The following is a 27,922-nucleotide window of genomic DNA, read 5'->3' as shown; positions in this document are numbered from 1 at the left end:
AGATTCCACTGCTGGGCCAGTATTCTATGGAGAGACTCTTGTTTGAATTGTTGCAGTATTAAAGAATGTTAAAGATCAACTTTGTTACAGAAATCTGTGCAGACCTGTGAGTGCAAAGCACAGAGTATGTGTAGAATGAGGCATGTGCTAGGCCTTTGAAAACTCCTTGAGAAAGTCCTTATCTCAGATAGACAGACATGGGCCCTCCCCCTCATAACTTCCCTCTCTAATTTTGTCTTAGTCTGACAAGAGGGAGTTTGTCCTCATATCAACTTTTACAGTCATTTTCTCTGGTGTAGATATTCAAAGACCTGGCACTGTGGGAAGAAGCAGAGCTGTCAAGAACTCTGCTTTATTTATATTTGATCATCCAGAAAGCCTTCAGTCATCGTGAGGTCCAGCAGAAGACTACAAATGTACAAATTGGGAAAACCATTGCCCTCCAGTTCCCAGGAGACAAATCTCCCTTCTCAGTGAGCTGCTGGGCACTGCTCCCTGCTGCCTCACTGTTAACCCTCCTGAGTTCAGAGGCTGCCAGGCAGGCTTCAAGTGCTGGCTGCCCAGAAAGGTGCATTTGTAACTCTAAGCAGTTTGCCACCTTCCCCTCTGAGCAAGCAAAGGGAAGGGATTATTAGCATGCAAGTACAAGTTCTGTCTCACAAAATAGCCACATTGGAAAAGCCCACAGCCTTCCTCCTCTAGTTGTTCAAATGAGGGCAGCTAGTGTAGCAAGTTCAGCCCTAAGAAGTTTATCTGAAGTGAGTTTCCAGTCCTCTCTGTGTACTTGGAGTTAAATCCCTCACAGTTTAGAGGACTTATATGGATTCAATTTTTTCCAAATAGTTTATGCTTTAGTTTAAGATAACAGAACTATCTTATCTCTCTCACTATTTATCCATTAAAAATCCTACAAGCTTGGAAGCATTTGGAAACAGTTAAACTGCAACATATTGATTTTTTTCCACTAGTGGAAACCATGATTTGGAAAAAAAAATAGTACCATCTCTGTGGTTCAACCTATGATGTCTATATTTTTAGGAATATTAGCATCTTACTCCTAGCTTAATTTTTAGTTTTTGATGCTTTTTTTCCCTCTCCACTCCAAGTGTGGAGCACACACCAGAATTTTTTTTTTTAACTAAATTTCTTACTTTTTTTTTTTTTAAATTTAAGCAAGGTAAAAGAATGTCAGAAGTCCTTCAGTTCTAGCAATACTCCTTGACATTAGTCATTTTAATTATCCCATTCTGACTTTGATTTCTCTCCCTTATCAAATTGGCCTAAGGATATCTTGCCCTCACGTTTTCCTGAAAAAGCAATTTAATGAGATAATGTAGATGAGGCTCCTTGAAAAGTTAAACGTTTCCATAGAAGCCAATATAAGCTTTATTCACATTTATTTGGTGATCTTTTAAACACATATGGTGGCCTGACGTTTATTATTTCGTGATACCTCAGAATTTGTTTCCAAATGTCTCTGGCCATGGAGTGTAAAAATATTACTTATTCAAACTAATAAGCAGTTTGACAAGTTGAAATCTATGTTTAACTTGGTTGTTTTAAATTTCAGTGATTTAAATCTCAGTGGTTACTAGTATTCAAGATAAAAAATAAGAGTGCTAGAGTAGGCACAAATAATGGAAAGTTTACTACTTTAAGGCTCATAAAGTGAGAAAAATTGAATGTAAATATTAAATTTAAAGGCTAATGATACATATTTTTTCCATAAAATATTTTTAAGTCCAAGTATTAGATCTTAACACAAATTTACAGAATTAGCAAGATCTCATCTAATTTATTAAATTAATAGCAAATTTTATAAATTTGTTTAGCATTCTGCTCTAAGACTTAGTTAGATACTCTAGCAGATTATTTATTTATACTAATTAAAACTGACTTGAAAGATATTGTCATCTCAAAAAAATTATATCTCTTAAAGAGCAGAAACTGCCCATCTGATACTCTCTAAAGAGACGGTGGGGAAGAGTCACCTCTATGCCGCTCTCAGATCTCCATAATTCTTTCATTCTTTCTGTCTCCTTTTCCTGACTTTTTCAATCTTTCTTCCTCTTTGTCTCTAGGGAGAAGTCTCCAGTGGTGGACACCCACTGAAAAACTATCCGGAAGAAGTAAGTTTTAAGGCAGCCTTCAAAACACAGTCTGAAAACAGTCTGAAAACCAGTGGATAGAGTTCCCAAAGCTTGATCTGGAGATAAACCCCAGTGGTCACTGAATTAGTGTATCCTGAACACTTACTTGCACTTTCTTCACCTACCTGTAGCGCTCCTAGTCTATATATGTGCATTGATTGTTCCACAATAACAATATGACAATAAATGTCCTCAAAATAGCTTTTGTTTATCATTGGTAGATAGTTCCTGTGTAGCAGTTCAGTCATCTTGAGCATGGACCTAGTACCATCACATATTTCCATTCACAGATATTTGCTGATACCCTGATGAAGGTTTGATTGTTCATGAAAAGAAAAGAAAGACCTCATCAATGTTTTTATGGAAAGAACAATCTAATACTAAGTTGACATTCATTCCTGTGGCAAATGCTCATCCAGATGACATTTGACAAGGTGTTACACACCTTGTGTGTGTTACAACACAAAGTGCTTTCCCAACATTAAAATGTGCAATAGAAGTCCCTTGAAAACCCCTTTGGATTCTTGGGTTTATTTTTGGATATATTTTTGGGTATTCTGTGTCACAGAACTTTGGACTGAATACTGAGTATTTGGGAACTCTCAGAAAAACCAGTGGATAGAGTTCCCAAAGCTTGATCTGGAGATAAATCACAGTAGTCACTGAATTAGCCAGCTAAACCTGCTGCAGGTGAAGGGGTATGGGAAGCAGTTTGGTGATGGTATTTTAGCAATACTAACTACCTGGTTTCAATGTTACTTCTCAGCAGGCAAGACTCTGTTCCTATATAACAATTTTGCATGTGTGAGCCCACTCAAAAACCTGACTCTGCTATGCAGTTCCTACATACATAGTTTATTTAGAATGTGTGTCAATACTTAAACTCTCACTTGCTTCCATATATCATTTGGAGAGCAAATTTGGAATGCATAACACCCCTTCAAGTTTTTTTTTTATTGTTGTACTGGAGATTAAACCCAGGACTGCTTAACCACTGAGCCACATACCCAGGCCCCGGGCACCCCACTTTTTAAAAATATATTTTATTTAGATACAGGGTCTTCCTGAATTGCTTAGGACCTCACTAATTTGCTGAGGCTGGGTTTGAATGCACAATCTTCCCGCCTCAGCATCCTCGCTGCTAGGATTACAGTCATATGCTGCCATCCCTGGCTGCCCACCCATTAAGATTTACATACCTATTTAGAGGTGGTTGAAGCTTTGCCAAAGACCCCTGCAGAAAGAGTGACCAAAGGAGAAAAAAAGACATGTCTATATAGCTGTTTGAATTCAGGTTAGAAAAGTCAAAATATATAAGGCAAAAAAAAAAAAAGAGTGTAACAACAACCCTAAATTTCAGTTTAATGAATTTGATGCAGAGATTGAGTAGAAGATGTTTAGCAACTAGCACAGCAATTAAGGTTGCCAGCAGGAAGAAAGATACTATTTTTGAAGTATTCATCAGTAGAACCTCCCTTTAGGATTCTGTGGTTGCTGGGTTCTGCATTCCTCACTTGTTGGTAGGGTTGGAGGTGGCTGGCCTCCTCCACAAGTAAGGTATCTAATGCCTTTCTAATGTGTCCTGTCTGGATTTAACACCATGGAAGAAGAGGAGCCCTGAGGTGCTGGTATAAGAAATGGGCTGCTAACTATGATGGAAACACTACAATAAGACTTATTCTAATTTTGTAATTCTAATTCAAGAAAAGCACCTGATTTTCTCTGTAACTACCAATGTGCAATGTAAGTGTGCATGCCATATATAAGCATGAATCCTTTATTTGGCAAGAAGGTTGAGAATTTGTGCCTTCTCTTGGGATGTGCTTGAAGGGCATTCCTCCTCAGAGAGGCCCTCTGACCACGTCAGCATTATCTCGGGGCTTGTATGAAATACACAACCTTGGGATTGCTGGATACTTAAAGATTTAAAAATCATCCTACCAAGATCTCTGCGATTCATAAATACCCCAGGTGGTGAGAAGTACAGTTCTAAAGAATCCTTTCCAGTATTATTTCTGGAGATTTTTGTATATTGTGGTGTTACCAACAGCACACCTCAGGGGCTTAGCCTGGGTCTTGGCTGGCAGAATGTAGCAGTGTGAAAAAAATAGGCAAACAATGAAAAAGGAAAAATGTATTTTATACAGTTTGATGGAGATTGCTTCTTCCTCCACCAGCCCCACTGAATCAGTCACAATTTATAGAAACAAAAGCCAGGTGATACCCAGAGGTAGATTTAGTTAGTCTGTGCTAGATAGTTCCCGGTATAGGGGATCTCCACTTTAACCTCCGTGGCCTCTGCCAGGTCAGAGCATGCAGCTCTGCAGCCTCCATCTGAGCATAAGGAAGTTATGTTCAATTTCAGAAGGACCCCCGACTTCAGTCTGTTTCATAGGAAGAAGTTTTATGTAGCTATACGTAAAAATGTGAGCCATAAAATGATATTATTTTGTTCTTTTTCTCACTTAATGCTCTTACTTTACTTTTGCCATTTTCCTTCATTTTAGTAGAATCAGGAAACAATAAACAACATTTTAAGAATGTTAGAGGCATTGATGTTAAAAGCAAGCTAGCAAACATTTGCTTTTATTTAGTACACACAAAAATGCAAATAAATCACAGTGTTTACATTTTTAAGATATTTAACATTTCTTGAAGTTTGAAGAACTCTTTGCAGATCAAAGTTTCTGTTTTTTTTTTTTTAATCTAGTCTTTAGTAAAGGTAGAATCATAATATACAACATTAGGCAGTTTTGTTTAGACCTAAATCAAAACTGAAGAGAAAATATATTCTCCCTTAAGAGTAAGGCTAAAGATAAGTTTTATTCTATATTTTCTATTTGATAGTGTGTTATTTTTTCAGAATAATATTTGTGTTTTTGAACGAATAAAAATGAGGTATTTTATAATAGTCTACTTTTCTTTTTTTTATTGGTTGTTCACAACATTACAAAGCTCTTGACATATTATATTTCATACATTAGAATCAAGTGGGTTATGAACTCCCATTTTTACCCCAAATACAGATTGCAGAATCACATCGGTTACACATCCACAATTTTACATACTGCCATATTAGTGACTGTTGTATTCTGCTACCTTTCCTATCCTCTACTATCCCCCCTCCCCTCCCATCTTCTCTCTCTACCCCATCTACTGTAATTCATTTCCCTCCTTGTTTATTATCCCATTCCCCTCACAACCTCTTATATGTAATTTTGTATAACAATGAGGGTCTCCCTCCATTTCATTGCAATTTCCCTTTTTTCTCCCTTTCCCTCCCACCTCATGTCTCTGTTTAATGTTAATCTTTTCTTCCTGCTCTTCCTCCCTGCTCTGTTCTTAGTTGCTCTCATTATATCAAAGAAGACATTTGGTATTTGTTTTTTAGGGATTGGCTAGCTTCACTAAGCATAATCTGCTCTAGTGCCATCCATTTCCCTGCAAATTCCATGATTTTGTCATTTTTTTAGTGCTGCGTAATACTCCATGGTGTATAAATGCCACATTTTTTTTATCCATTCATCTACTGAAGGGCATCTGCGTTGATTCCACAGTCTAGCAATTGTGAATTGTGCTGCTATGAACATCGATGTAGCAATATCCCTGTAGTGCACTCTTATAAGGTCTTCAGGGAATAGTCCGAGAAGGGCAATAGCTGGGTCAAATGGTGGTTCCATTCCCAGCTTTCCCAGGAATCTCCAAACTGCTTTCCAAATTGGCTGCACCAATTTGCAGTCCCACCAGCAGTGTACAAGAGTACCCTTTTCCCCACATCCTCGCCAGCACTCGTTGTTGTTTGACTTCATAATGGCTGCCAATCTTACAGGGGTGAGATGCTATCTTAGGGTGGTTTTGATTTGCATTTCTCTGACTGCTAGAGATGGTGAGCATTTTTTCATGTACTTGTTGATGGATTGTATGTCCTCCTCTGAGAAATGTCTGTTCAGGTCCTTGGCCCATTTGTTGATTGGATTATTTGTTATCTTATTGTCTAATTTTTTGAGTTCTTTGTATACTCTGGATATTAGGGCTCTATCTGAAGTGTGAGGAGTAAAAATTTGTTCCCATGATATAGGCCCCCTATTTACCTCTCTTATTGTTTCTCTTGCTGAGAAAAAACTTTTTAGTTTAAGTAAGTCCCATTTGTTGATTCTTGTTATTAACTCTTGTACTATGGGTGTCCTATTAAGGAATTTGGAGCCCGACCCCACAATATGTAGATCAGAGTCAACTTTTTCTTCTATCAGACGCAGAGTCTCTGATTTGATATCTAGCTCCTTGATCCACTTTGAGTTAACTTTTGTGCATGGTGAGGGGAGGGGATTCAGTTTCATTTTGTTGCATATGGATTTCCAGTTTTCCCAACACCATTTGTTGAAGATGCTATCCTTCCTCCATTGCATGCTTTTAGCTCCTTTATCAAATATAAGATAGTTGTAGCTTTGTGGATTAGTCTCTGTGTCCTCTATTCTGTACCATTGGTCCACCCGCCTGTTTTGGTACCAGTACCATGCTGTTTTTGTCACTATTGCTCTGTAATATAGTTTGAAATCTGGTATCGCTATACCACCTGATTCACACTTCCTGCTTAGAATTGTTTTTGCTATTCTGGGTCTTTTATTTTTCCATATGAATTTCATGATTGCTTTATCTATTTCTACAAGAAATGCCATTGGGATTTTGATTGGCATTGCATTAAACCTATAGAGAACTTTTGGTAATATCACCATTTTGATGATGTTAGTTCTGCCTATCCATGAACAGGGTATATTTTTCCATCTTCTAAGATCTTCTTCTATTTCTCTCTTTAGGGTTCTGTAGTTTTCATTGTATAAGTCTTTCACCTCTTTTGTTAGGTTGATTCCCAAGTATTTTATTTTTTTGAGGATATTGTGAATGGAGTGTTTTTCCTCATTTCCGTTTCAGAAGTTTTGTCGCTGATATACAGAAATGCCTTTGATTTATGCGTGTTGATTTTATATCCTGCCACTTTGCTGAATTCATTTATTAGTTCTAGTAGTTTTTTTGTAGACCCTTTTGGGTCTTCTAGGTATAGAATCATGTCATCCGCAAATAGTGATAATTTAAGTTCTTGTTTTCCTATTTTTATGCCTTTAATTTCTTTCGTCTGTCTAATTGCTCTGGCCAGTGTTTCAAGAACTATATTGAATAGAAGTGGTGATACGGGGCATCCCTGTCTTGTTCCAGATTTTAGAGGGAATGCCTTCAATTTTTCTCCATTCAGAATGATGCTAGCCTGAGGCTTAGCATAGATAGCTTTTACAATGTCGAGGTAAGTTCCTGTTATCCCTAGTTTTTCTAATGTTTTGAACATAAAGGGATGCTGTACTTTGTCAAATGCTTTTTCTGCGTCTATCGAGATGATCATATGGTTCTTATCTTTAAGTCTATTGATGTGGTGAACAACATTTATTGATTTTCATATATTGAACCATACTTGCATCCCAGGGATGAATCCTACTTGATCATGGTGTACAATTTTTTTGATGTGCCTTTGTATCCGATTCGCCAGAATTTTATTGAGGATTTTTGCCTCCAGGTTCATCAGAGATATTGGTCTGTAGTTTTCTTTCTTTGAGGTGTCTTTGTCTGGTTTTGGAATCAGGGTGATGTTGGCCTCATAGAATGAATTTGGAAGAGCTCCCTCTTTTTCTATTTCCTGAAATAACTTGAAAAGTATTGGTATTAATTCTTCTTTAAAGGTTTTGTAGAACTCTGCTGTATACCCATCCGGTCCTGGGCTTTTCTTGGTTGGTAGTCTTTTGATTGCTTCTTCTATTTCATCCATTGATATTGGTCTGTTTAAATTGTGTGTATCCTCCTGACTCAGTCTGGGCAAATCATATGACCTAAGAAATTTATCAATGTCTTCACTATCTTCTATTTTATTGGAATATAGGTTTTCAAAATAATTTCTAATTGTCTTCTGTATTTCTGTGGCATCTGTTGTGATATTGCCTTTTTCATCCCGTATGTTAGTAATTTGAGTTCTCTCTCTTCTTCTCTTCCTTAGCATGACTAAGGGTCTGTCGATCTTATTTATTTTTTCAAAGAACCAACTTTTAGTTTTGTTAATTTTTTCAATAGTTTCTTTTGTTTCAATTTCGTTGATTTCTGCTCTGATTTTAATTAATTGTTGCCTTCTGCTACATTTGCTGTTGTTTTGCTCTTCCTTTTCTAGGGCTTTGAGATGAAGTGTGAGCTCATTTATTTGTTGGTTTTTCCTTTTTTTGAGGAATGACCTCCAGGCAATGAATTTCCCTCTTAAAACTGCTTTCATTGTGTCCCATAGATTCCGATATGTTGTGTCTGTATTTTCTTTTATCTCTAAGAATTTTTTGATTTCCTCCTTTATGTCTTCTGTAACCCATTGATCATTCAGTAACAGATTGTTCATTTTCCATGTGATGTAGGATTTTTCCTTCCTTCTTTTATCATTGATTTCCAGTTTCATTCCATTATGATCAGATAAAAAGCATGGTATTATCTCCACCCCTTTATATTTACTGAGGGTTCCCCTATGGCATAATATATGGTCTATTTTTGAGAAGGATCCATGTGCTGCTGAGAAAACAGTATATCCACTTGATGATGGCTGATATATTCTATATATGTCAGTTAAGTCTAGGTTATTGATTGTGATATTGAGGTCAATAGTTTCTTTGTTCAACTTTTGTTTGGAAGATCTGTCCAATGGTGTGAGAGGTGTGTTGAAGTCACCCATAATTATTGTGTTGTAGTCTATTTGATTCTTGAACTTGAGGAGAGTTTGTTTTATGAATGTCGCAGCACCATTATTTGGTGCATAAATATTGATAATTGTTATGTCTTGTTGGTGAATGGTTCCTTTTAACAGTATATAATGTCCTTCCTTATCCCTTTTGATTAACTTTGTCTTGAAGTCAATTTTATTCGATGTGAGAATGGCCACCCCCGCTTGCTTACGAGGACCGTGTTCGTGGTATATTTTTTCCCAACCTTTCACCTTGAGCCTGTGTATGTCATTTCCAATCAGATGTGTCTCCTGGAGGCAGCATATTGTTGGGTTTGGTTTTTTTAACCATGTTACCAGCCTATGTCGCTTTATTGGAGAGTTTAAGCCATTAACGTTTAGAGTTACTATTGATATATGGTTTTTACTTCCTGCCATGTTTGATTATTTATCTTTTTTTTTTTCTAATTTAGTTTGTTTCTCCATGATTAGTTTTCCCCCCATCCTCTGTCTTTACCGAGGCACTTCCCACTGATGGTTTTGGTTATTGTTTTTCATTTCTTCCTCGTGTAGTGTTTTGGTCAAGATGCTTTGCAATGCTGGTTTTCTGGCTACAAATTCTTTTAGCTTTTGTTTATCATGAAACATTTTTATTTCGTTGTCGTACCTGAAGCTTAATTTTGCTGGGTACAGAATTCTTGGTTGGCATCCATTGTCTTTCAGTGTTTGAAATACGTTGTTCCAGGATCTTCTCGCTTTCAGCGTCTGTGATGAAAAATCCGTTGTTAACCTTATTGGTTTACCCCTAAATGTAATCTGCCTCCTTTCTCTTGTAGCTTTTAATATTTTCTCTTTGTTCTGTATATTGGATATCTTCATAACAATGTGTCTTGGCGTTGGTCTACTGTGATTTTGTGTGGTCGGTGTCCTGTATGCATCTATAATTTGTATATCTGTTTTCTTTTTTTATTTCTGGAAAGTTTTCTGCAATTATTTCATTCAGCAGGTTACTCATTCCCTTGGTATGAATCTCTGTACCTTCCTCTATCCCTATGACTCGTAAGTTTGGTTTTTTTATGTTATCCCAAATCTCTTGGATGTTTTTCTCGTGATTTTTTACCAGCCTTTCTGAGTTGGCTAGACTCTTTTCAAGATGATATATTTTGTCTTCATTATCTGACGTTCTGGCTTCTACTTGCTCCACTCTGTTAGTGATACTCTCAATTGAGTTTTTAATTTGGTTTATCGTTTCCTTCATTTCTAGAATTATTGTTTGATTTTTTTTATAATCTCTATCTCCTGATAAAGATGCTTAACTTCTTCTTTTATCTGTTTATGTAATTCATTTTCAATGTGATCTTAGTCTACTTTTCTTGACCTTCAAAATATCTCTGATAGTGAAGTTACAAACTTACATGCTCTTCACTTGCTAACTCAAAGTGGAATCATAATTTCATAACAGAATTTTTAGCTTTTAGAATGATAATGTTATTGCTCAATGAGTACTATATAGATAGAGTTGAGAACAACTTAACAAATTTAAGCATGAATCTTGGTTGTTACACCTTTTGTAGAGAAGTTAATCTCTTTAAAATATCACATTTCCTAGATGACTCATTGGGAAGCAATATGGTACACTAGTTGAAAATCGCCTACATGGTAGTGAAATGTTGTGATTTAAATATATATGCATGAAGATAAGAATTGTCACCTTAAGCAGTTAAGAATTTTTAAAGAACTCAAGAAGTTAATGATTTTTCAAACTTTTTAAAGAGGAATTTACAGTGGTCCTTACAACTTTGGGAAGCTAGTGGTGAAGGCCAGAACACCCTCAAGGTCACCGGCAAGTGGCAGCTTCACAGACTCTAAGGGTGTCAGACAGGGAGAGAAGCATTGGAGGAAGGCAAACCTCTTTTGATTCTGTTAGCTTGATTTTGTGAGCCCTTCCATCTGAAATGGAAAGGTGATCAATTCTCTGAACAAAATATCTTAGAATCATTTCTGGCAAGTTTGCATTGTTTCTCCTGTGTTGTATTCTGTGATCCCCAGCATAATGAAGTTCCAACTCTATTTTTGGTGGGGAACATATGACATTATCATCTATAATAAGTAAGTTTACTTTATTTTTATCCTTCTTAGGGATTTCTTTGTTAAAAGCTGAAGCCAATTATTATTTATTATCACAGTTTTATTCGGCTTGGTTAGTGGGAAACAAGTATTTTCCCCCAAAGAAAATCAGTTTGTAATTGACAATCATTAACAATAGATTTATGTTGTTCAATAACAACTTTTAAAAGATTATAATAGTACTGTCATACAGATGCAAACTGGAGACATGTCAAAGATTTATGTAACTAATAAATCAATGAGGGAACAAGTAACATGTTCAAAGGAGAATTCAAACTGTCACATATGCAGACAAATAGGGATGCTGAAGTGAAGTTATAAATAGATGCAAAAACTGTCAAAATAGAGTCATCTCAATAGGATAATAATCAATTGTACTATAAAAGAATGAAATTGAATTTCATGTAGGCAAGAATATTTGGCACTTTTATAATTGTCTATAAAATATAATTATAAAATAGCTAAAGTCAATGAAAGATCAAGAGTCTCTATAGAATTAGGTAACTGGAAGTCATGTTATAAAATGACTTTTCATTGACTACCCCTGACAGTTTTTCTTCCTTTTTCAAGTCTTTGGCAACTTTACTTTGCAATTTGCTTGGAAAGTAAAACCACCAAATGCAATGAGTTAGAATATAGGATGGAGTGTGATCATAATGCATTGTCAATATAGCAAATATGTCCTGTAAATTTGAGTAGTTAATTTTGCAATGTTTCTTACAATCCACCATATTTTTCTAACTTTATTATTACTCCTCTCTTCTTTTATCAGATCCTATTATTCCAAACTATAGTTCCCCAAACTCGGTGAATTCTTTTTTTCTTATAGTTTAATTGTCCTTTTGCAGTTCTTAAAAGAAGTGGGCTATAGAATCATACTTTCACAGCTTGGTTGTATGGGTTCTTTTATTAATAAATATAAAAAAGAAAGTTATTCACAAACTTTGCTAATTTAACTATGTCAATTATATGTAGGAAATTTCCTTTTCTTACAGGTACAGGACCAATTCTTCATCAGTAGAAGCAGTCTATTCAATGTATCTAGAATTGAGTGTGATTTTGTTTTGCTTTATATATACCATGATTCAGGGATCTTTTGTTTTGTTTTGTTTTAAGAGATTCTGTGGCTAAAGAAGTAAAATAAAAATTATTGAATCTTTCTGAAAAGTGGAAACTAATGTATTTCCATACTTAAACATACTTATACCAAGAGGAAAGAAATGCTTAGTTAATATAGAATTTAAGTGTCCACTAGTGAAAATTTGAACAAACATTTTTTTTCTTTCTAAGTATACAGAACTTCCATAGCCACATGTGACATAAATCACTGATTTCATTTAGAGAATCTAAAAATAAGCTATCCATGTGGAACAATACAGCTGAACTTTATAAAGCACTTATTCTGTTAGCAGATAGAATGATATGTTGATTCAGGGCTGGCAACTGTTTCCCATATGATCCATGTCACTGTTTCCCACCCCTCCTAGTTACTGGACATTTGCTATACTCACAGTGAAAGTGTTTCAGAAAAAGAATGAATAGTGTTTCTTCTAAAAGCAACCCAGAGAATTTACTCTTGGGAATATGAAAGGGCTTATACCGAACTCAGACATAGTTTAAAGTGCCTGTAGAAAATTTTTGAATAAACTTAACAAAGAAGAATGCATCAGCTCTTGTGTATAAAATGTTCAAGATTTTACCTCCTTGACCCCATCAAAAAGAATTATATGTAGACTGTTGGGCTGAGATTTGGACATGTCCTATTGGCGCTGATAAAGCAAACAGGTGCATTATATTACTAGCTCTATTCCAGGGAAAACCAAAGTAAAACAGTTGTATCATCATCTATTAATAGTAATATTTATTCTATGTTTATGATTCTAATAACTGAACATTTTCAAGTTCTTCCCAAACTACATATTTTTCTAACTAATGTTCCATTTGTACTTTTTATAATTTACAATAAACAAAGAATAGTTCGATGCTGCTTATCTTCTCAGGAGTAAGGCCATTAAACCCAGAAACCAACTAGTACTACTGATTAATATTCTGAACTATTGTGGGGAAAAATTGACATATGCATCACATCTTTTCTTATGAGAAAGGATTTTAGTATTTAGTACAAAAGGTAAATAACTTATAATTTATTATTAGGTAGAATGCTTGCCTAGTGTGTATGAGACACTGTTTGACCCTAGCTCTGTAAAAAAAAAAAACACACATTATCATTATTATCATTTTATTTACTTATTTGTTTGTTTATTTGTGCAGAACAGCTGATTAAAAAACCTTTAAAAAACCTCTTGCATACACTAGGCAAATGCTCTAACACTGAGCTACACTGCCAGCCTCAAAATATGTTTTCTTAAAAGAGATTTTCTTTTGATCACTTTAAACTTTTCTGCTTTACATGAAGAGCCTGAGTCTTTATCTTATCTTAGAACACCAAAACCATCATTTTTTGTATTTCTTTAAAATCAGAAACTGCATGTTTTCTTTTTTTAAATTCAAGAAAGAATGTGATTTTCCCTCTGTTACATGTGAAATTTTGAAGTTTTACTTCTACCATCATCTCTATAGTTGTGGAATTTAAAAACTAAGTTTTTTCAGTTTTTTACTGCTTTTTGTATAATTCTAAGGTCAAGTCAAATATGATACATTTTGAAAGATTTAAGCTAAATCATACAAATAAATATCAATTTATATTTAGTAATATATAGAAAATCTTTAATGTTTTGCAAACTTTCCCTTCAGTAGCTCATCTAGTATCTCCCACATTCAATCACATAAAGAAGAGTGGAGACCTAGATGTGGACCAGTTGTGAAGGACTAGACATTGTCTAATCTAGTACCTTCACCCTCTTCATGTTGTCCCAAGAGGGGAAGTAACTGACCCAATCTAAACAAGATTAAAAAAAAATGTCTCCTCATATCTAAGGCAAGGACTTTTCCCTGAAGAGCTCATGGCTCATTGGATAATAAAGTTTCAATCTGAATAATGGACTGTTTTCAAAATCTGCTGAAGCTAAAATTTATGGTGTTTTCATTTTAAAATGAAGATCATTTTCAAAATATTAGTTTGCTTTGTCTTTTATTTTTAAAGTAAGCCTTTTTATTTTAGATCAGTTTTAGATTTGCAGAATTAATGCAGAGATAATAAAGAGATCCTGTATACCTCCTACCAGTTTCAAGTACCTGCTATTAGTGTGGGACTTTTGTCATAATGAACAAGCCATTATCAATACATTCTTAGTAAGGAACTTCACACTTTGTTCAGCATTCCACAAGTTTTTCTTAATGTCTTTTTTTCTGTTCCAGATTCCATTCAGGATACCACACTGGATTCACTAGTTCTATCTCCTTAGGTCGTTCTCGATTGTGACCCTTTCTCAGGCTTCTCTTGTGTTTCGTGATGCTAGCAATTTTGACTTTTGGCTAGTCAAATATTTTGACTAGTACTGGTCATATATTTTGTTTTTGTCCTTCCGTAGATATTTGTTGGATATTTTTTCCTCATCATCAGACTGGGATAATGTTTTTAGAAAGGACATAGATATAAAATTCTGTTACTCAGTCCCTGTATTGTGGCAGGTACTATAATAGATGGAGGAAATGCATAGGGGAAATATTTACCCATGCCTTCAAGGACCTTCTAGGCTACTATGGAGACAGTGGGTTACTGAAAGTATGATTACTATAGACTCATTATTATATGAGTACCTTAAACACTTGAAGGAATGGAGGAGCATCCTGGCTTTGGAGGACTGGAAAGCCTTCCAGCAGAGGTGACCCTAGAGCCTTGGAGGAAGAGTGTTAATGTTGGAGAGAGATAAGGAACTGCAGTGTAAAACACCCTGTTAGATTGTGCGATATGACAAAATTGATGCTACCTGTTAACTACAACGGGGTGGTGGGTGTGGGTTGACAATCAGGCTAATGGGTATGGATCCTGACAGGTCTTGAGTTAGACTCTGGGAATAATGAGAGAACCTTTGAAAGATTATGAGCAAGCTAATGATAACATACAGGCTTCTAAAAACACTGAAGTCAGAGGGAAACATTAAGAAAAAATTAGAGATTATAAAAATTGGCCATAAAAATTTTCACAGATGGTTATTACTACAGTCAAAATGGGAGATGGTTGGAATGGGGACATAGCTCAATGGTAGAGCATTTGTGTACCATGCCTGAGGCTCAGTTTAGTCCTCAGGACCACAAATGACAACAGGACCAAGAACAACAAAGAACAACATGGGAAATGGTGACTTTTGGTTAGTGACTGAAAGGAAAGAGCAGTAAGAGAGGATAGAGGGAACATTTTTACAGAACTCATGAGTAGAATCTAAATGTGGTGGTATGCACTTTTACTTCCAGCAGCTTGGGTGGCTGAGGCAGGAGGATCACTTGAGCCTAAGAATTCAAGACTAAAACAGAAAAAAAGCTAAAAGAAGAGGAAGGCGACAATGAAGGAATACTGAAGGGCAAAGTTGAGTGAAGTGTTCCCTAAGTCCTACTAATCTGTTTTCTGATTAAAAGAAATTTAAATGATGTTTGAAAAGAGGCACATTTTATGCAATTTTGTATTCCATAAAATTCATATTTCTAAGAATGAGTGTTAACATTGCTATAGAAATATTAATTTAACAGGAAAATAGTTAGATATTTCTTCTTAAGATTCTAAATCTTATTAAAAGAGAAATGGAAACAAAGGTAGTTTTGTGACTCATATCTATGACATGAAAACAAATTTAAACTTCCAGCTCTTCTCTATCACGGAGGAGTGCTTCTTAGGGTTTTTGAACCTTCTTAGGGTTTATAAAAGCAGAGTTGTTCGCCCATACTGGTGCTCTTGATATCAGTCTAGATTCTCATCTAAAATAATTTGTTTTCTTGCAGGATGAATCTTTAAAGCAACTACAGGTACTTCATCAACCATGGCTCTTGCCAAGTGACACAGAGAGTGAAGGCGTCGAGGCAGAACAAGACAAACGTGAGTAGACACTGCTGTTTATTGACAAACTGCATTTACCAAGAAGAAACCCACAATAAAGATATTTAATTTTCACAGCATTAAACAACTTCTGCAAAAAATATGAAACTTGATTATAGAGAACATTTTAAAATAAACCACACTTCAGGTCCATAAGTTTGATTCAGTGACATCCTAATTATGATATAAAGGTCCACAAACTAACATTCAAAAAAAATTATTCTTCTTGAAGACTAGCATGAAATGCTCTGTTAAAATGTGAATCTTCTATCGATATTGTAGAATTATGTCAGTGACAACTTGTTATTTAAGGAGCTTAAAGAATGTTAGGATCCATTTATTATTTATATAAAATTATCTTGGTTGGTTAAATGAATAAATTTATATTAAATTCATAATTACAAATTTATGAATATATAAATATATATAAACTAAGTCCATAAAATAAATTATCATAGATTTTTTTGTGATACCAGAGAATGAATCCAGAGGTGCTTAAACACTGAGCTACATCCCCAGCCCTTTATATTTTTTTAAATTTGAAACATAGTCTCACTAAGTTGTTGAGGTTGGCTTCAAACTTGTGCACCCCCAGCTTTAGCCTCCTGAATCACTGAGATTACAGGCATGTACCACTATGCCTGGCATAATATATAATTTAAGACAAATAGCATATATGATTCTTGATTTAAGTTTCTGGATTATTATATCAAGACAAGGATCCCTATACTGTGGCATGTCATGCTCTGCAGGGGATTAGTAATAGACATCTGGGTTCAGACATTTTGTTGAGAGGTTTGTGTTTGGATTATATAGAAATAGCACAAACTTTTAAAAAGTAGCATATATAAAAATTTAGAACCAATTGTAGGTTACAGTGGGAAATAACTATGTTTCAGGTATATGATAATGGCCCTCATCATAGCCAGTGTGAAGTTAATTAATAACTCTCCTGAGCCACAACTGCTAGAGATAGCTAATATGATATACAGGTAACATCAGGATTCCATACCCTGGGGTCCTACCAGGAAATCACTCTCACAGGCTTAAAGGCATTAAGAGCACCCCATTCCACTTCCATAGACATAGGTGTATGTGAACAGAGGGAGCACAGGGAGGAGAGGGGCAAAGTGTCAGGATGCTCAGATTTGAGGAGGCAGAGGGCCCCTGTGTCACTCAGCTGTGTCCTTAGAAATATGGTGAAAACCATGATGACATTTTATAGATTCTACTGGAGGGGAAAAAAAAACACCTTCAATATACAACAGATTTTTGAAAACTCTGAAAGTGGATTTCACTTTAAACAAGTAGAAAAGTAAGAAGAATACATTGGAAGGTCTAAAGCAAGAAATTCTAAGTAAAATGGTCTAGAATCAAATGGTTTGGGGTACAAAGAAGAGAATCTACAAATCTGAAAAAAATTAATAGTGGTCCAGAACTTTTATGAAAAAAAAACTCAAACACATATGCAAGCCCCAAATACACACACCATCTTACATATATTTAAATATACAAAGCTCTTATTCTAGAATTTGTGTTCAGTAATTTTCACTAAATTCTTTTGAGGCTTTTTATAAATGTTGTATTAAAAAATAAAAAAAAGTTAGGCATCTGTGTATTTGTATTGTCTAAACACTAAATATATATACATATATATATACACTAAATACACACACACTATCTTAATTATATATGTGCTGTATCTAATTAACTAGAACTTAATATAGAAAAGTATTTGTCAAGCCAGGCATGATGGTATACACCTATAATCCCAGTGGCTCTGGAGGCTGAGGCAGGGAGATTGCAAGTTCAAAGTCAGCCTCAGCAAAAGTGAGGGACTGTCTCTAAATAAAATTCAAAATAGGGCTGAGGATGTGGCTCAGTGGTTGAGTGCCCCTGAATTCCATCGCTGGTACTCCCTGCAGCCCCCACCAAAAAAAAAAAAAAAAAAGAATTTATCAGAATAGTATATTCTATCCAGTTCCAGATTTCAATTTATTTCCCTTATTCCAAGTCCTTGTGTCTACAATAAGCATTAACCCCAGAAAACAGCCTAATAATGTAAAAGATACAAAAAATACTCAGAACTTTCTTTGGTCTTTGTCATCTAATACATCCTGCCTTTCTGCATATCTTCATAAGATTTTGAGAATAAATGTCATTTTCTCCTCTTCCACTAGATGCCGATTATTTCAGAGAGTCCATTTGTTTTCTTGATCTTAAAGGGATTCATAATAAACCCTCAATAAGTATCAGTTAAATTAATCAATGAGTAAATAAATGAGTTAAAAAATGAATAGAGGGCTGGGGATGTGGCTCAAGCAGTAGCTTTGGCATGGGCTGGGTGCTGGGTTCAATCCTCAGCACTACATAAAAATAAAATAAAAAGATGTTGTGTCCACCAAAAACTAAAAAGTAAATATTAAAAAATTCTCTCTCTCTCTCTCTCTCTCTCTTTAAAAAAAATTTAAAAAATGAATAGATTTCTTTGGTGCTTTCCTACTTATCAGGACAGTTGGAAATTTAAAGCAAACAACTGTGACTTTAAATAATTGTTATAAAATTATTTATAGTTTTATTATAATTTTAATATTGGATTCATTGTTTTATCTGTGGATTTTGTTGAATGGTCTATCAATCATTCTAAGGAAGACCATTCCTGAACTCTTGTAACCAGGGACCTAGAACCAAAAATATTTGATCTCAGCAATATCATACTGGGCACTGACCCTTGACAGTGGTAAACTGAAATAAAATCAGGGTTTAAAATAATTAGGTGGTAATCATAGCCATCTGGAAGTGGAATGCTAGCTAGCATTGTAGCCAGGCTCTTTGCACAGATGCAAATATTTTTCAAGAATAACTTCCAACAGCCAAGTGCTGGGACATGTGCAAGTTGGATCCACTGAAGCACTGATATCTCCATTTGCTCTCAAAGCCTATAGTTTGTGAAACAGCTAGAAAGATCCATGTAGATCATCTACCATTTTTCCCAGTGAAAGGAAATAAATGACATAAATCGATGTGAACCCAGCATCTAATATAGAATTTATAGGCTCATATACTAGAAATTTATGAGTCAAGAAGAGGAGAAGTTCATCATTCCAACAGTAACACCTGTTTCTTGACTCAGCTTTCTGTAAATAATGCCTAAGTAATTTTATGGATTTCTTCATTTTCTCCTGAGACAAAATTATCATGGCAGGAATTTTCCAAATAATGTCAGTTGTTTTCAGTGGTGCATATTTCTTATTGCACCATTTCAAAACAAGATTGATCTCAAATAAATATTACAAAAGAACACTTTTTAAGAAATGATATCAGAAGCAATTAAGTGGGAAACTTCATAAATTTTTATTATAAATGAGTTAAACAGAACACTTAAGTAGATTTTTTTTTGCTTTTAGTGGAAAAGTATAAATTATAGCTGTATAAATTAAACTGATTAATTAAATTAAACTGATGTCTAGGGTGTTTTTGTTTTTAATCTCCCACATTATAATCTAAAGTTACTAAATTAATCAAAATAAGGATGTTAGGATCTACTCAGATTCTCCATATTCTTAGACTGTACTTCAGACCTATTGACAAAGAGCTTCAGTATATGGAACTCTGATTTCTGCATTTTAAGTAATTCCTCAGATGATCTTTGTTTTTTCTAAGATTGAGAACCACTGGGAGGGAAGGTTCAATGAGTCAGGAAGTTTTTTTTTTTTAAAGAAATGACTCCACAGTGCTGTTCGACTTTGGATCTTCTTTCTGTAGGCCTCTTCCTCACCCATTAATTAAGTTAGTGTATAAAATATGGAGTGGGAGAAGAAAGAAGACTGAAATTTGGAGGAATAAGTGTGGAGGAAAATTGAAGGACAGATCCTCTTTCGATGCTTACCAAGTCAAAAAATCAGAAGACATCTAGATACCATTCAGCCAGCATCCTCTAACTTCATTTTCCATTTTTTTAAATTATGGATAACCCAGCTAAAAATGAATGGGAATAAATAGAAAATGAAAAGCAAACCAAACCATCAAATCAACACAAATGCCCTAAATCAAGAAACAAAGAGTTGGAATGGCATGTAGAAGCTAATGATGTCAAGATACATTGAGACTTCAAATTGGAGGCCTGAGGTTGTAATGTTTATCATAACAGATGATTTGCTGCTGGGTCTGCGTAAGTGTATACAATACTGTGCGAAGCCTGCACCCTTAGGGCTGCCTCAGGCATGGAAAGGGAAGGAAAATATCTGTAGTCCTCAGCTGTGGAAAAAGTGAGGAAGATTTCTGTATGTACTGGACTTTGGATGATATATACAGTTCTCTATGAGAAAATAAACTCTTAGGTCTGTACTTCAGTTGTTGGGTTTAAAGGTAAACTCCCTATGTTGTTAGGAACCCTGATTTATAGAAACAATTGGCTATCACCATTCAAATTCATAGGATCCCTTTTGTATATGAATGCAAAACTGGGGCACTCACATCTCAAATATTTTAAAGTCAACTTTTGCTAAAGGTAAGCTCTTAGCCAAGATTTACAAAACTGTATGAAAAATTGTAGTAACACCAGGGAGAGTCTGTGGATGCTAGGAGCCATAGAATTACCACGTTCAGAATGGAAAGAAATAGGTCAATCTGAAAGAGATTGCATTAAAAGTATGTTTGAAATACTTAAATATCTAAAGAGAATGAAAAATCCATACTGAAAGAACTAGAAAGTGAGAAAAAAAGACATATTTAAAAGAATTTAAAACATTCAGGCTAAAAAAATCATAACATTAAAAATTGAATCAATGTATTAAATAGTTCTTTAAAACTGTGAAGAGTGAATTAGACAAATGAAAAATGTGTAAAAGATAAAAGAAAAATGTGTAAAAAATAAAGAAGCTAAGCACATTAGTGCACACCTGTAACCCTAGCTACTTGAGAGGCTGAGGCAAGAGGGTTGCAAGTTCAAGTTTGGTGTGGGCCACTTAGCAAGACCCTATCTCAAAATAAAAATAATAAAGATGGTAGGGGGTATAGCTCAGTGGTAGATCACTTGCTTAGCTTATGCAAGGGCATGAGTTTTATCTCTAGTACAAAAAAAAAAAAAGAAACTCTGAGCAACAGATTAAGCAGTATATGAGATATACACATACATAAATGTCACATATACATGCATATAAACATATATATCTTACAGTATTTATATATGTAAATAAGTATACATAAATATATATTCAGATTATACATATATTAAATACATTATATATGGCTTGTATATGTATGTGCAAGTATATATGTATATGTAAGTATGTATATGTAAGCCATATAAATCCTAACTCCAAAAGAAATAGAAAGACATGCAATGATAAAAGATAATGACTGAAATGTTTGCAGAATTAATGAAAGGTTTTAATTTTCAAATAGAGAAGCATGACTAACATTATTTATTTTAATGTTCACTTTACAAATATATTGGATATAGTTAGGAGAGAAGAATCTTCAAAATAACCAGAAACAGTATGTAGGATGTATATGAAAAAAATAAAGTTGGGCTTAAGGACCATTCTCATCAGTGGAGACTGAATGCCTCCGAAGACTGCCAGGCAATCCTCTGCCCACAGAGACATTGGGCAAGCAACTGTCCCTCTTTATTGATGGTTTCCACTTGGCAAGACTTCATTCTCAAACTTTTTTTGACATGATTTATTTGAATATATTTATAGTAGTTAATTAAAAATCCTGTATAGTAAGTCCATCAACTGGGCTACCTTAAAATAGTTTGATTGACTGCTTTATTCCTGTTGTGGGCCATATGTTCTTGTTTTGCAATATGTCACTTATTATTTTTATTACTATGTTATTTGCTATATATAGCCACTTGAAGCCTTTGTTCAGTAGCTTAGTGGTCAGCTTATGATCAGACAAGATGCTAAGGCATGCCACTGACATTCTTTCAGTTTTCAACTCAGCTTACAAAGAGCCTTTAAGTCAAGCAGAAGAGATCTGTATCAGGTGTTTTCTAGCAGACACATAGCACTGCACACCTTTGTAGCTTCCTGTGGACATCTCATTCAGCAGGTTTACTTCTATGTTTTTATTTTTATTTTTTGTAAGCCTTTTATTTGCTTCAACTAGTATTATTGTATCAAGTAGCTGCTATGAAAAACTACTGCCCCTGGACATTTTTGAAAATCCTAGAGGCAGATTTTCTTCCAGAGGGAACTTTAATTCAGGTGAAATAAAGAAAAGCTCAATAAGCGAGGATTACCAAGGTATTTTCTTTTTTAAAAAATATTTATTTTTTAGTTATAGTTGGACACAATACCTTTATTTCACTTATTTATTTTTATGTAGTGCTGAGGATTGAACCCAGGTCTCACACATTCAAGGCGATCACCCAACCACTGAGCCACAACCCCAGCCCCTATCCAGGTATTTTCCATAGAAGACACAGTGACAATTCTCGGAGGATATAGTATTTGGGAACTCCAAATCTATTCTGTTTTCTGAAGTGAATATAGGCTGCTTTGATCACAGTTACTGTTACCGTGAGGGCATGTTTTTCAGAGCTGGAGAAAAGTGTATTGATATAGGTCAAGTTAAAACTCTATACAGCACAATGTTGGTGTTGAGATTCAGCTGTTTTTCTTGACTTAATGTTCTATGGCTTATACTAAACCTTTAGTTAATTTCCAGGATTATAAAAAATTAATTTTTGATGATTCTTTTTTTAGGGGGGTTGTATTAGAAATTGAACTCAGAGGCACTTGACCACTAAGCCACATTCCTAGCCCTATTTTGTATTTTATTTAGAGATGGGGTCTCACAGAGTTGTTTAGTGCCTTGCTTTTTGCTGAGGCTGACTTTGAACTCAAAATCCTCCTGTCTCAGACTCCCAAACCACTGGGATCACAGGCGTGTGTCACCATACCCAGACATCTTTGATGATTCTTGCAAGTATTTCAATTATTTTTGTAATGGAAATCAAATACACCTCATCACTCAGTCCTTTTAATTTTTTTTTTTTTTTAATTTTCAGACAGGAGTTTCTGAGGCTGGTCTCAAACTTGGTGGTTCAAGGACCACTTCAACTTGGTCCTCCTACCTCAGCCTCCTGAGTCTTTGGGATTACAGGGGTGCATCACCGTGCCTGGCTTCTAATTGCTTCTATTAGGAGGTTTTCAGAGGCCCCTATACCAACATTCCAGAGATGCTTCTCCTTTCTTATTTTCTTTATTTGTCAGCCTGGTTTCCTTTTTGCCCGAGAAGGAGAGGGAGTGTGAAATTTTCATAATGGGGTATTAGAACCAGACAGTATCCACTTCTCTGAGTCCTGGTTGCATGAAAATCTATTAAAAATAATTGTGGTAAAGTAAGTTTAAGGAAATTCTACATATTCCTATATTTGAAGGACTCTCAACTATAAGACATTGACATTGATAAAATGACAGCTTTTCAAGAGGAACAAAGCAACTGTATAATTTTAAATAAACAGGTCAAGTATAATTAGCATCTTAGCCACTGTTGGACTTGAGGAAATGTTATTGAGACTCTTCTAAAATATTCATGCAATAAAATCACCTAGTAGTCCTATACATGGTAGCAAGATCTGCTGGACTATGCATAGCCTAATGTTTTTGCATATTTATTTGAACTCTTTGCAGAATAAGGTTAACTTCTACTTTCAGAATATCTATGGTTGACAGAATCTCAAATTCTGGAAGAATAAGTGCTCTGAACATTTAAGCTGTGCTAAACTAGTCTAATCTCTCAATCTTATTTCTCTCCATTAATTAACTATGGGGCAATTGGGGTTCCAAGAGACTGCATGCTTGTTCATGCCACCTAGTGAGCAGCAGAGGCAGAACTAGAACCCAGATCTTCTTATTAGACCTAGTACTATTACCCCCATTTCACCATCCCCAATCATGGTCACCCCCACTCCTATTACCAAGGAGTGACACAGTTTATGGCGTGTTTCTTGGGAGCAGAAAGGTGTGGGGCATAACTGGAGCTACAGGATGCCATTGTCTTCAGACTATGATATGGCTTTTCACCTTGAAGAAAAAGCTTTCTTCTTTTAACCTAACCTCAGGTAATTTCTTCCCAGGTTGTCTTCTAGGATTTATATTTAAGGTGTGCATGTGATAGTGGTGTTAAGGTATCACTGCTGATTATGTCCCTAGCTCCAAACTGAGGCTCTGATATGTTATTAAAAAATATGAAGGGGAGCAGTGGACCATATAGAATAAATATGAAAATGAGTTCATGGCTAATTAGCTCGGGCAGGACTCAAAGCCTCAGGAGACTTGGACATCTCTGGATTTTAATAGTATTAGGATTATGGTATCAGAAATAAGGATTTGGCTATACGTATCCCAGGAAGTGAAAGAGGACTTTGTTACTTCTTGGTTACCCTCCAATACACATATTTGTAGAGAAAAGACATGCACTGGAAACAAAAAAGAATAGGATAATAGCAATAGAATAAAACAACACCAAGATGACGATAAAGATGCACTCTCAAAGTCAAAATGACAAAACCATAAAGCAAACTGTAGTGGGTTCTTTTGGAAGCTCAAAAGAAATCTTGATTCTACTTTAATCCCATTTTTTGATGTCAATTTTCTATGAACTTTAGAAAATTCTAAAGCATAGAAGACAATGAATCCTCTAAATTAGATATATCCGACATTTGCAGTTTAATATCTATAATTATCATAAATGCTTCAGGATTGATCTTTAACCAATAAATGTCCATCGACATAATTACTCTTAATTATCTATTAAAAGTAAGCTAATCCAATGACAAATTGCAATTTTCTATTGTAATACCAATTATTGAGAATTATTTTGGTTACAAATAAATTTTTGTAATTTCTAGAGGGCAAGTACCTGTGAACCATTCATGGGTATTCTTGCATTGACATAGTTCCCATGATTGTGATAAAACTCTGATAATATAAAAGGTTCAATTGATTCCTAAGGCCCTCAATAATTAAAAAGGGTAACATTTAATAATGTGTAAAGTTTAATCTCATCAAATAAACTATTACTAAATTTAATGGAAAATGTGTCATGTTGCTCAGCAGTATGTAGGATTACATGCTTCAGAGTCCCTGCTTTGTTTATTAAACTTCTTTGTCATGTGTAACAGTTGTCAGAAAATGTCATAGAGAGCATTGGATAGGCTGTGCTTGAATAAGACAGCTTAAATTTTATTTTGCAATGCAATTTTATTTTGGATTAGAGTATTATACAGAGTTGAATTCTTTAACACTGAAAATGGAAGATGTATGGTCCAATTTTTTTTTTTTGGTTTTTGTTTTTAAAGAAATCAAAGATATAAATGAGTAGCACATGTTTTTAATCCTTTCACTAAACACTTTGTCTTGGAGTATTCTTATATTTGTTCTAGGTGTGGCCTGAAATTTAAAAATAAAACAATAAAAATAAAATGAAAGAAAGTCTAGTTCATTTTCTTGGCTCTGGATGAATATAATTTGGGGGCAGCTTTATGTCAGATGGAGTGTATCTTTCACAAATGAGAAGAATGTATTGGATAGTTGCAAGTAAATCTGAATTGTTTATCTCTATGGATATTTTTGTGTGTTTATCTTCAGTCATTGAAAAAAAAACGTATCAGCCAAAAAGTTTCATGATTTCCTTTGGCTCTTTTTGCAGCATTCACCTACTTCACCGTCACAAATTAAATGAACTTGGAAAAATTGTCCCAATTCAGAAATTTAGTTAAGACTATCCAACATAAACCCATATGCGCTATTGGTCAGATTATTTCCTTAGAACAGTTATATTTGTGAATCTAAAAAAGTATATATATGTAATGTATGTATTATTGAAAGGTCAGCTCGGTTATTCCCACAAGTATTGGCTACCATGTGCTGCACTCCGTAGCATGGGATTTATGAAGATAAGTAATCTATCATCTCTTTTGGTTATCAAGTCACAAAGAATTTCATAAATACCTGAAGCAATCGTCATACTATTTTTTTGTGTGTGTGTACATGTGTGGGGTACATAAGATTGAATCCAGGGCCTTGCTCATGTTAGGCAAGCACTCTACCATTGAGCTATATCCTTGTCCCTTTTTAAATTTTTATTTTGAGACAGGGTCTTGCTGAGCTTCCCAGAAATGACCTTGAATTTATGATCCGCTGACCTCAGCCTCTTGTGTAGCTGGAATTACAGGTGTGCACCATAGAACCAGGCTAGTCATATTATTAGTCATACTATTTTTTTTAAGGAGCTATCATGTTGGAGGGACTTTGATGAAGAAAGTAGGGATGAGTAGGATCTCAAAGAGTAGGGAAAAGCCAAAAGTAGCAAGAATAACAGCATGGGAAAGCCTACAAAGACAGGAAGAGCATCATTATTCTTGATGGCCCAGAGAACATGGCAGTTGTATTGTTTGAAAGAGACATCAGATAAAGAAGATTAGAGAGAAGTCTGTCTGGAAATTTGGGTCTTGAGAAGAACAGAGAAAGTCTAGCACTACATAACTTCCTGACAACTTATCTCAAAAAGGGCTGGGGCTGTAACTCAGTGGTAGAGGGCTTACCTAACATGTGGGAAGTCCTAGGTAAAATCCCCAGTGCCACAAAAACAAAGATTGAGCCGTTATCTGAAGTCCTGAGGTATACGTGACTTCCTATGAAGGGATGTAACTGTTTTCTCACCATGTATGTAGTCTCACAGACTCACACCATTTCAAAGATGGGCAACATCTTCCGAACCTCTTAATTTTAAAAGTGAGGAGACTAAAGCCCAAAGAATGGCAGCAACTTTTCATACGTCTTTAGCAAGTTATTTGACCAGAGCTCAGATATACAGGAAATTCTGTAGAAGTTAGCACACTCTGCTTTCTACTCTGGTTGGCTTGGTTTTGGATTCTGTATTCATATTACAGGCCCAAAATTAAGAATTTGGATTGGATCTCTTTAACTGAGAAGTAAGTATGCATTCAGAGGAGGAATATTTAAGAAATTGGCAATGAGGCAGTGTTTATACATTTTTTTCTCCTAGTATAGATTTCCCTGTAGATTTAGTTCTAATTCTTGGGGGGAAAAAAGGTGGTGTTTTGAAATAGATTTCTGCTTTTGTTAAAAGTCTACATCTGGGCTTAACTTCCTAACTAAAGCTGCATTTTGAAAGGACGCTAAGGGATTATTCATTTCTGTATAGCAATATTTAAAGGCAAGATGCTGGATGTATCTGCAGACATGCTTTGATTGGTTAGATCAATATTTTAAACATGAAAATAAATTTAATATTTACAAATTGGGAAATCCCAAGTTTAAAAAATATCAGATAATATTCTCTTTTCGAAACAAAAGTTACAGCAATACCAGGTTTGCATTTCCTCATAACAACACTTAGTGTGAGCTGAGCAGCAGCCTTTGGTGATGAGCACAGGACAGTTTGCCTTGGTTCATACCAATTGCCAGTCTCCTCCATGTAGTTTGCTTCTCATTTGCACTCACTTCTCCATTTCTACACTGCTCAGGATAGAAGGTTGTGGCTCCTCAGTCTGATTCAAGTAGTGGGTCTTCCCTGTTAGCCAACATTATCTCCCTCTAGCTGCCCAACATTTTTCAATTCACCTTGTCATGTTGCCTAAACTAGTATGAAGAGTCAAAATTTGTGTAATGGAAAGAGGAGTGATGTTTTTTTTGATTTGGAGGAGACATGTTATAAAATCAGAAAAATAATAAGTAACAAGTAGAACATACCCATAATTTCATCACTCAAAAATTGTTCATTTTGCTATTTTATCCCCTGGTCATTTTTTAAAGAATTATCATACACCCTCTTTTTCTCTCATAGGCATGTGCACACCTACACACACACACACACACACACAGGATCATCTATATAATAATGTTTGAGGATATATACTCTAAATTGAGTTTCATAATA

The 27,922-nt window shown here is 35.1% G+C and overlaps 1 protein-coding gene across 1 annotated transcript in view; it reads left to right on the top strand.

The window, feature by feature from the left end:
- The window catches only part of LOC308633556 (uncharacterized protein C8orf34 homolog), a 404,696-nt gene that overhangs the window by 361,612 nt on the left and 15,162 nt on the right, over positions 1 to 27,922 (top strand). The window contains 2 exon segments of the mRNA XM_081266403.1: positions 2,082 to 2,129; positions 15,910 to 16,003. Of these exon segments, the coding sequence (XP_081122529.1) occupies positions 2,082 to 2,129; positions 15,910 to 16,003 (142 nt within the window).

The sequence above is a fragment of the Spermophilus citellus genome (genome assembly GCF_964194105.1).
Source record: "Spermophilus citellus genome assembly, chromosome: 14".
NCBI lineage: Eukaryota > Metazoa > Chordata > Mammalia > Rodentia > Sciuridae > Spermophilus > Spermophilus citellus.
Note: the sequence above shows the minus strand (reverse complement) of the source record. Positions and strands in the feature narration are given on the sequence as shown.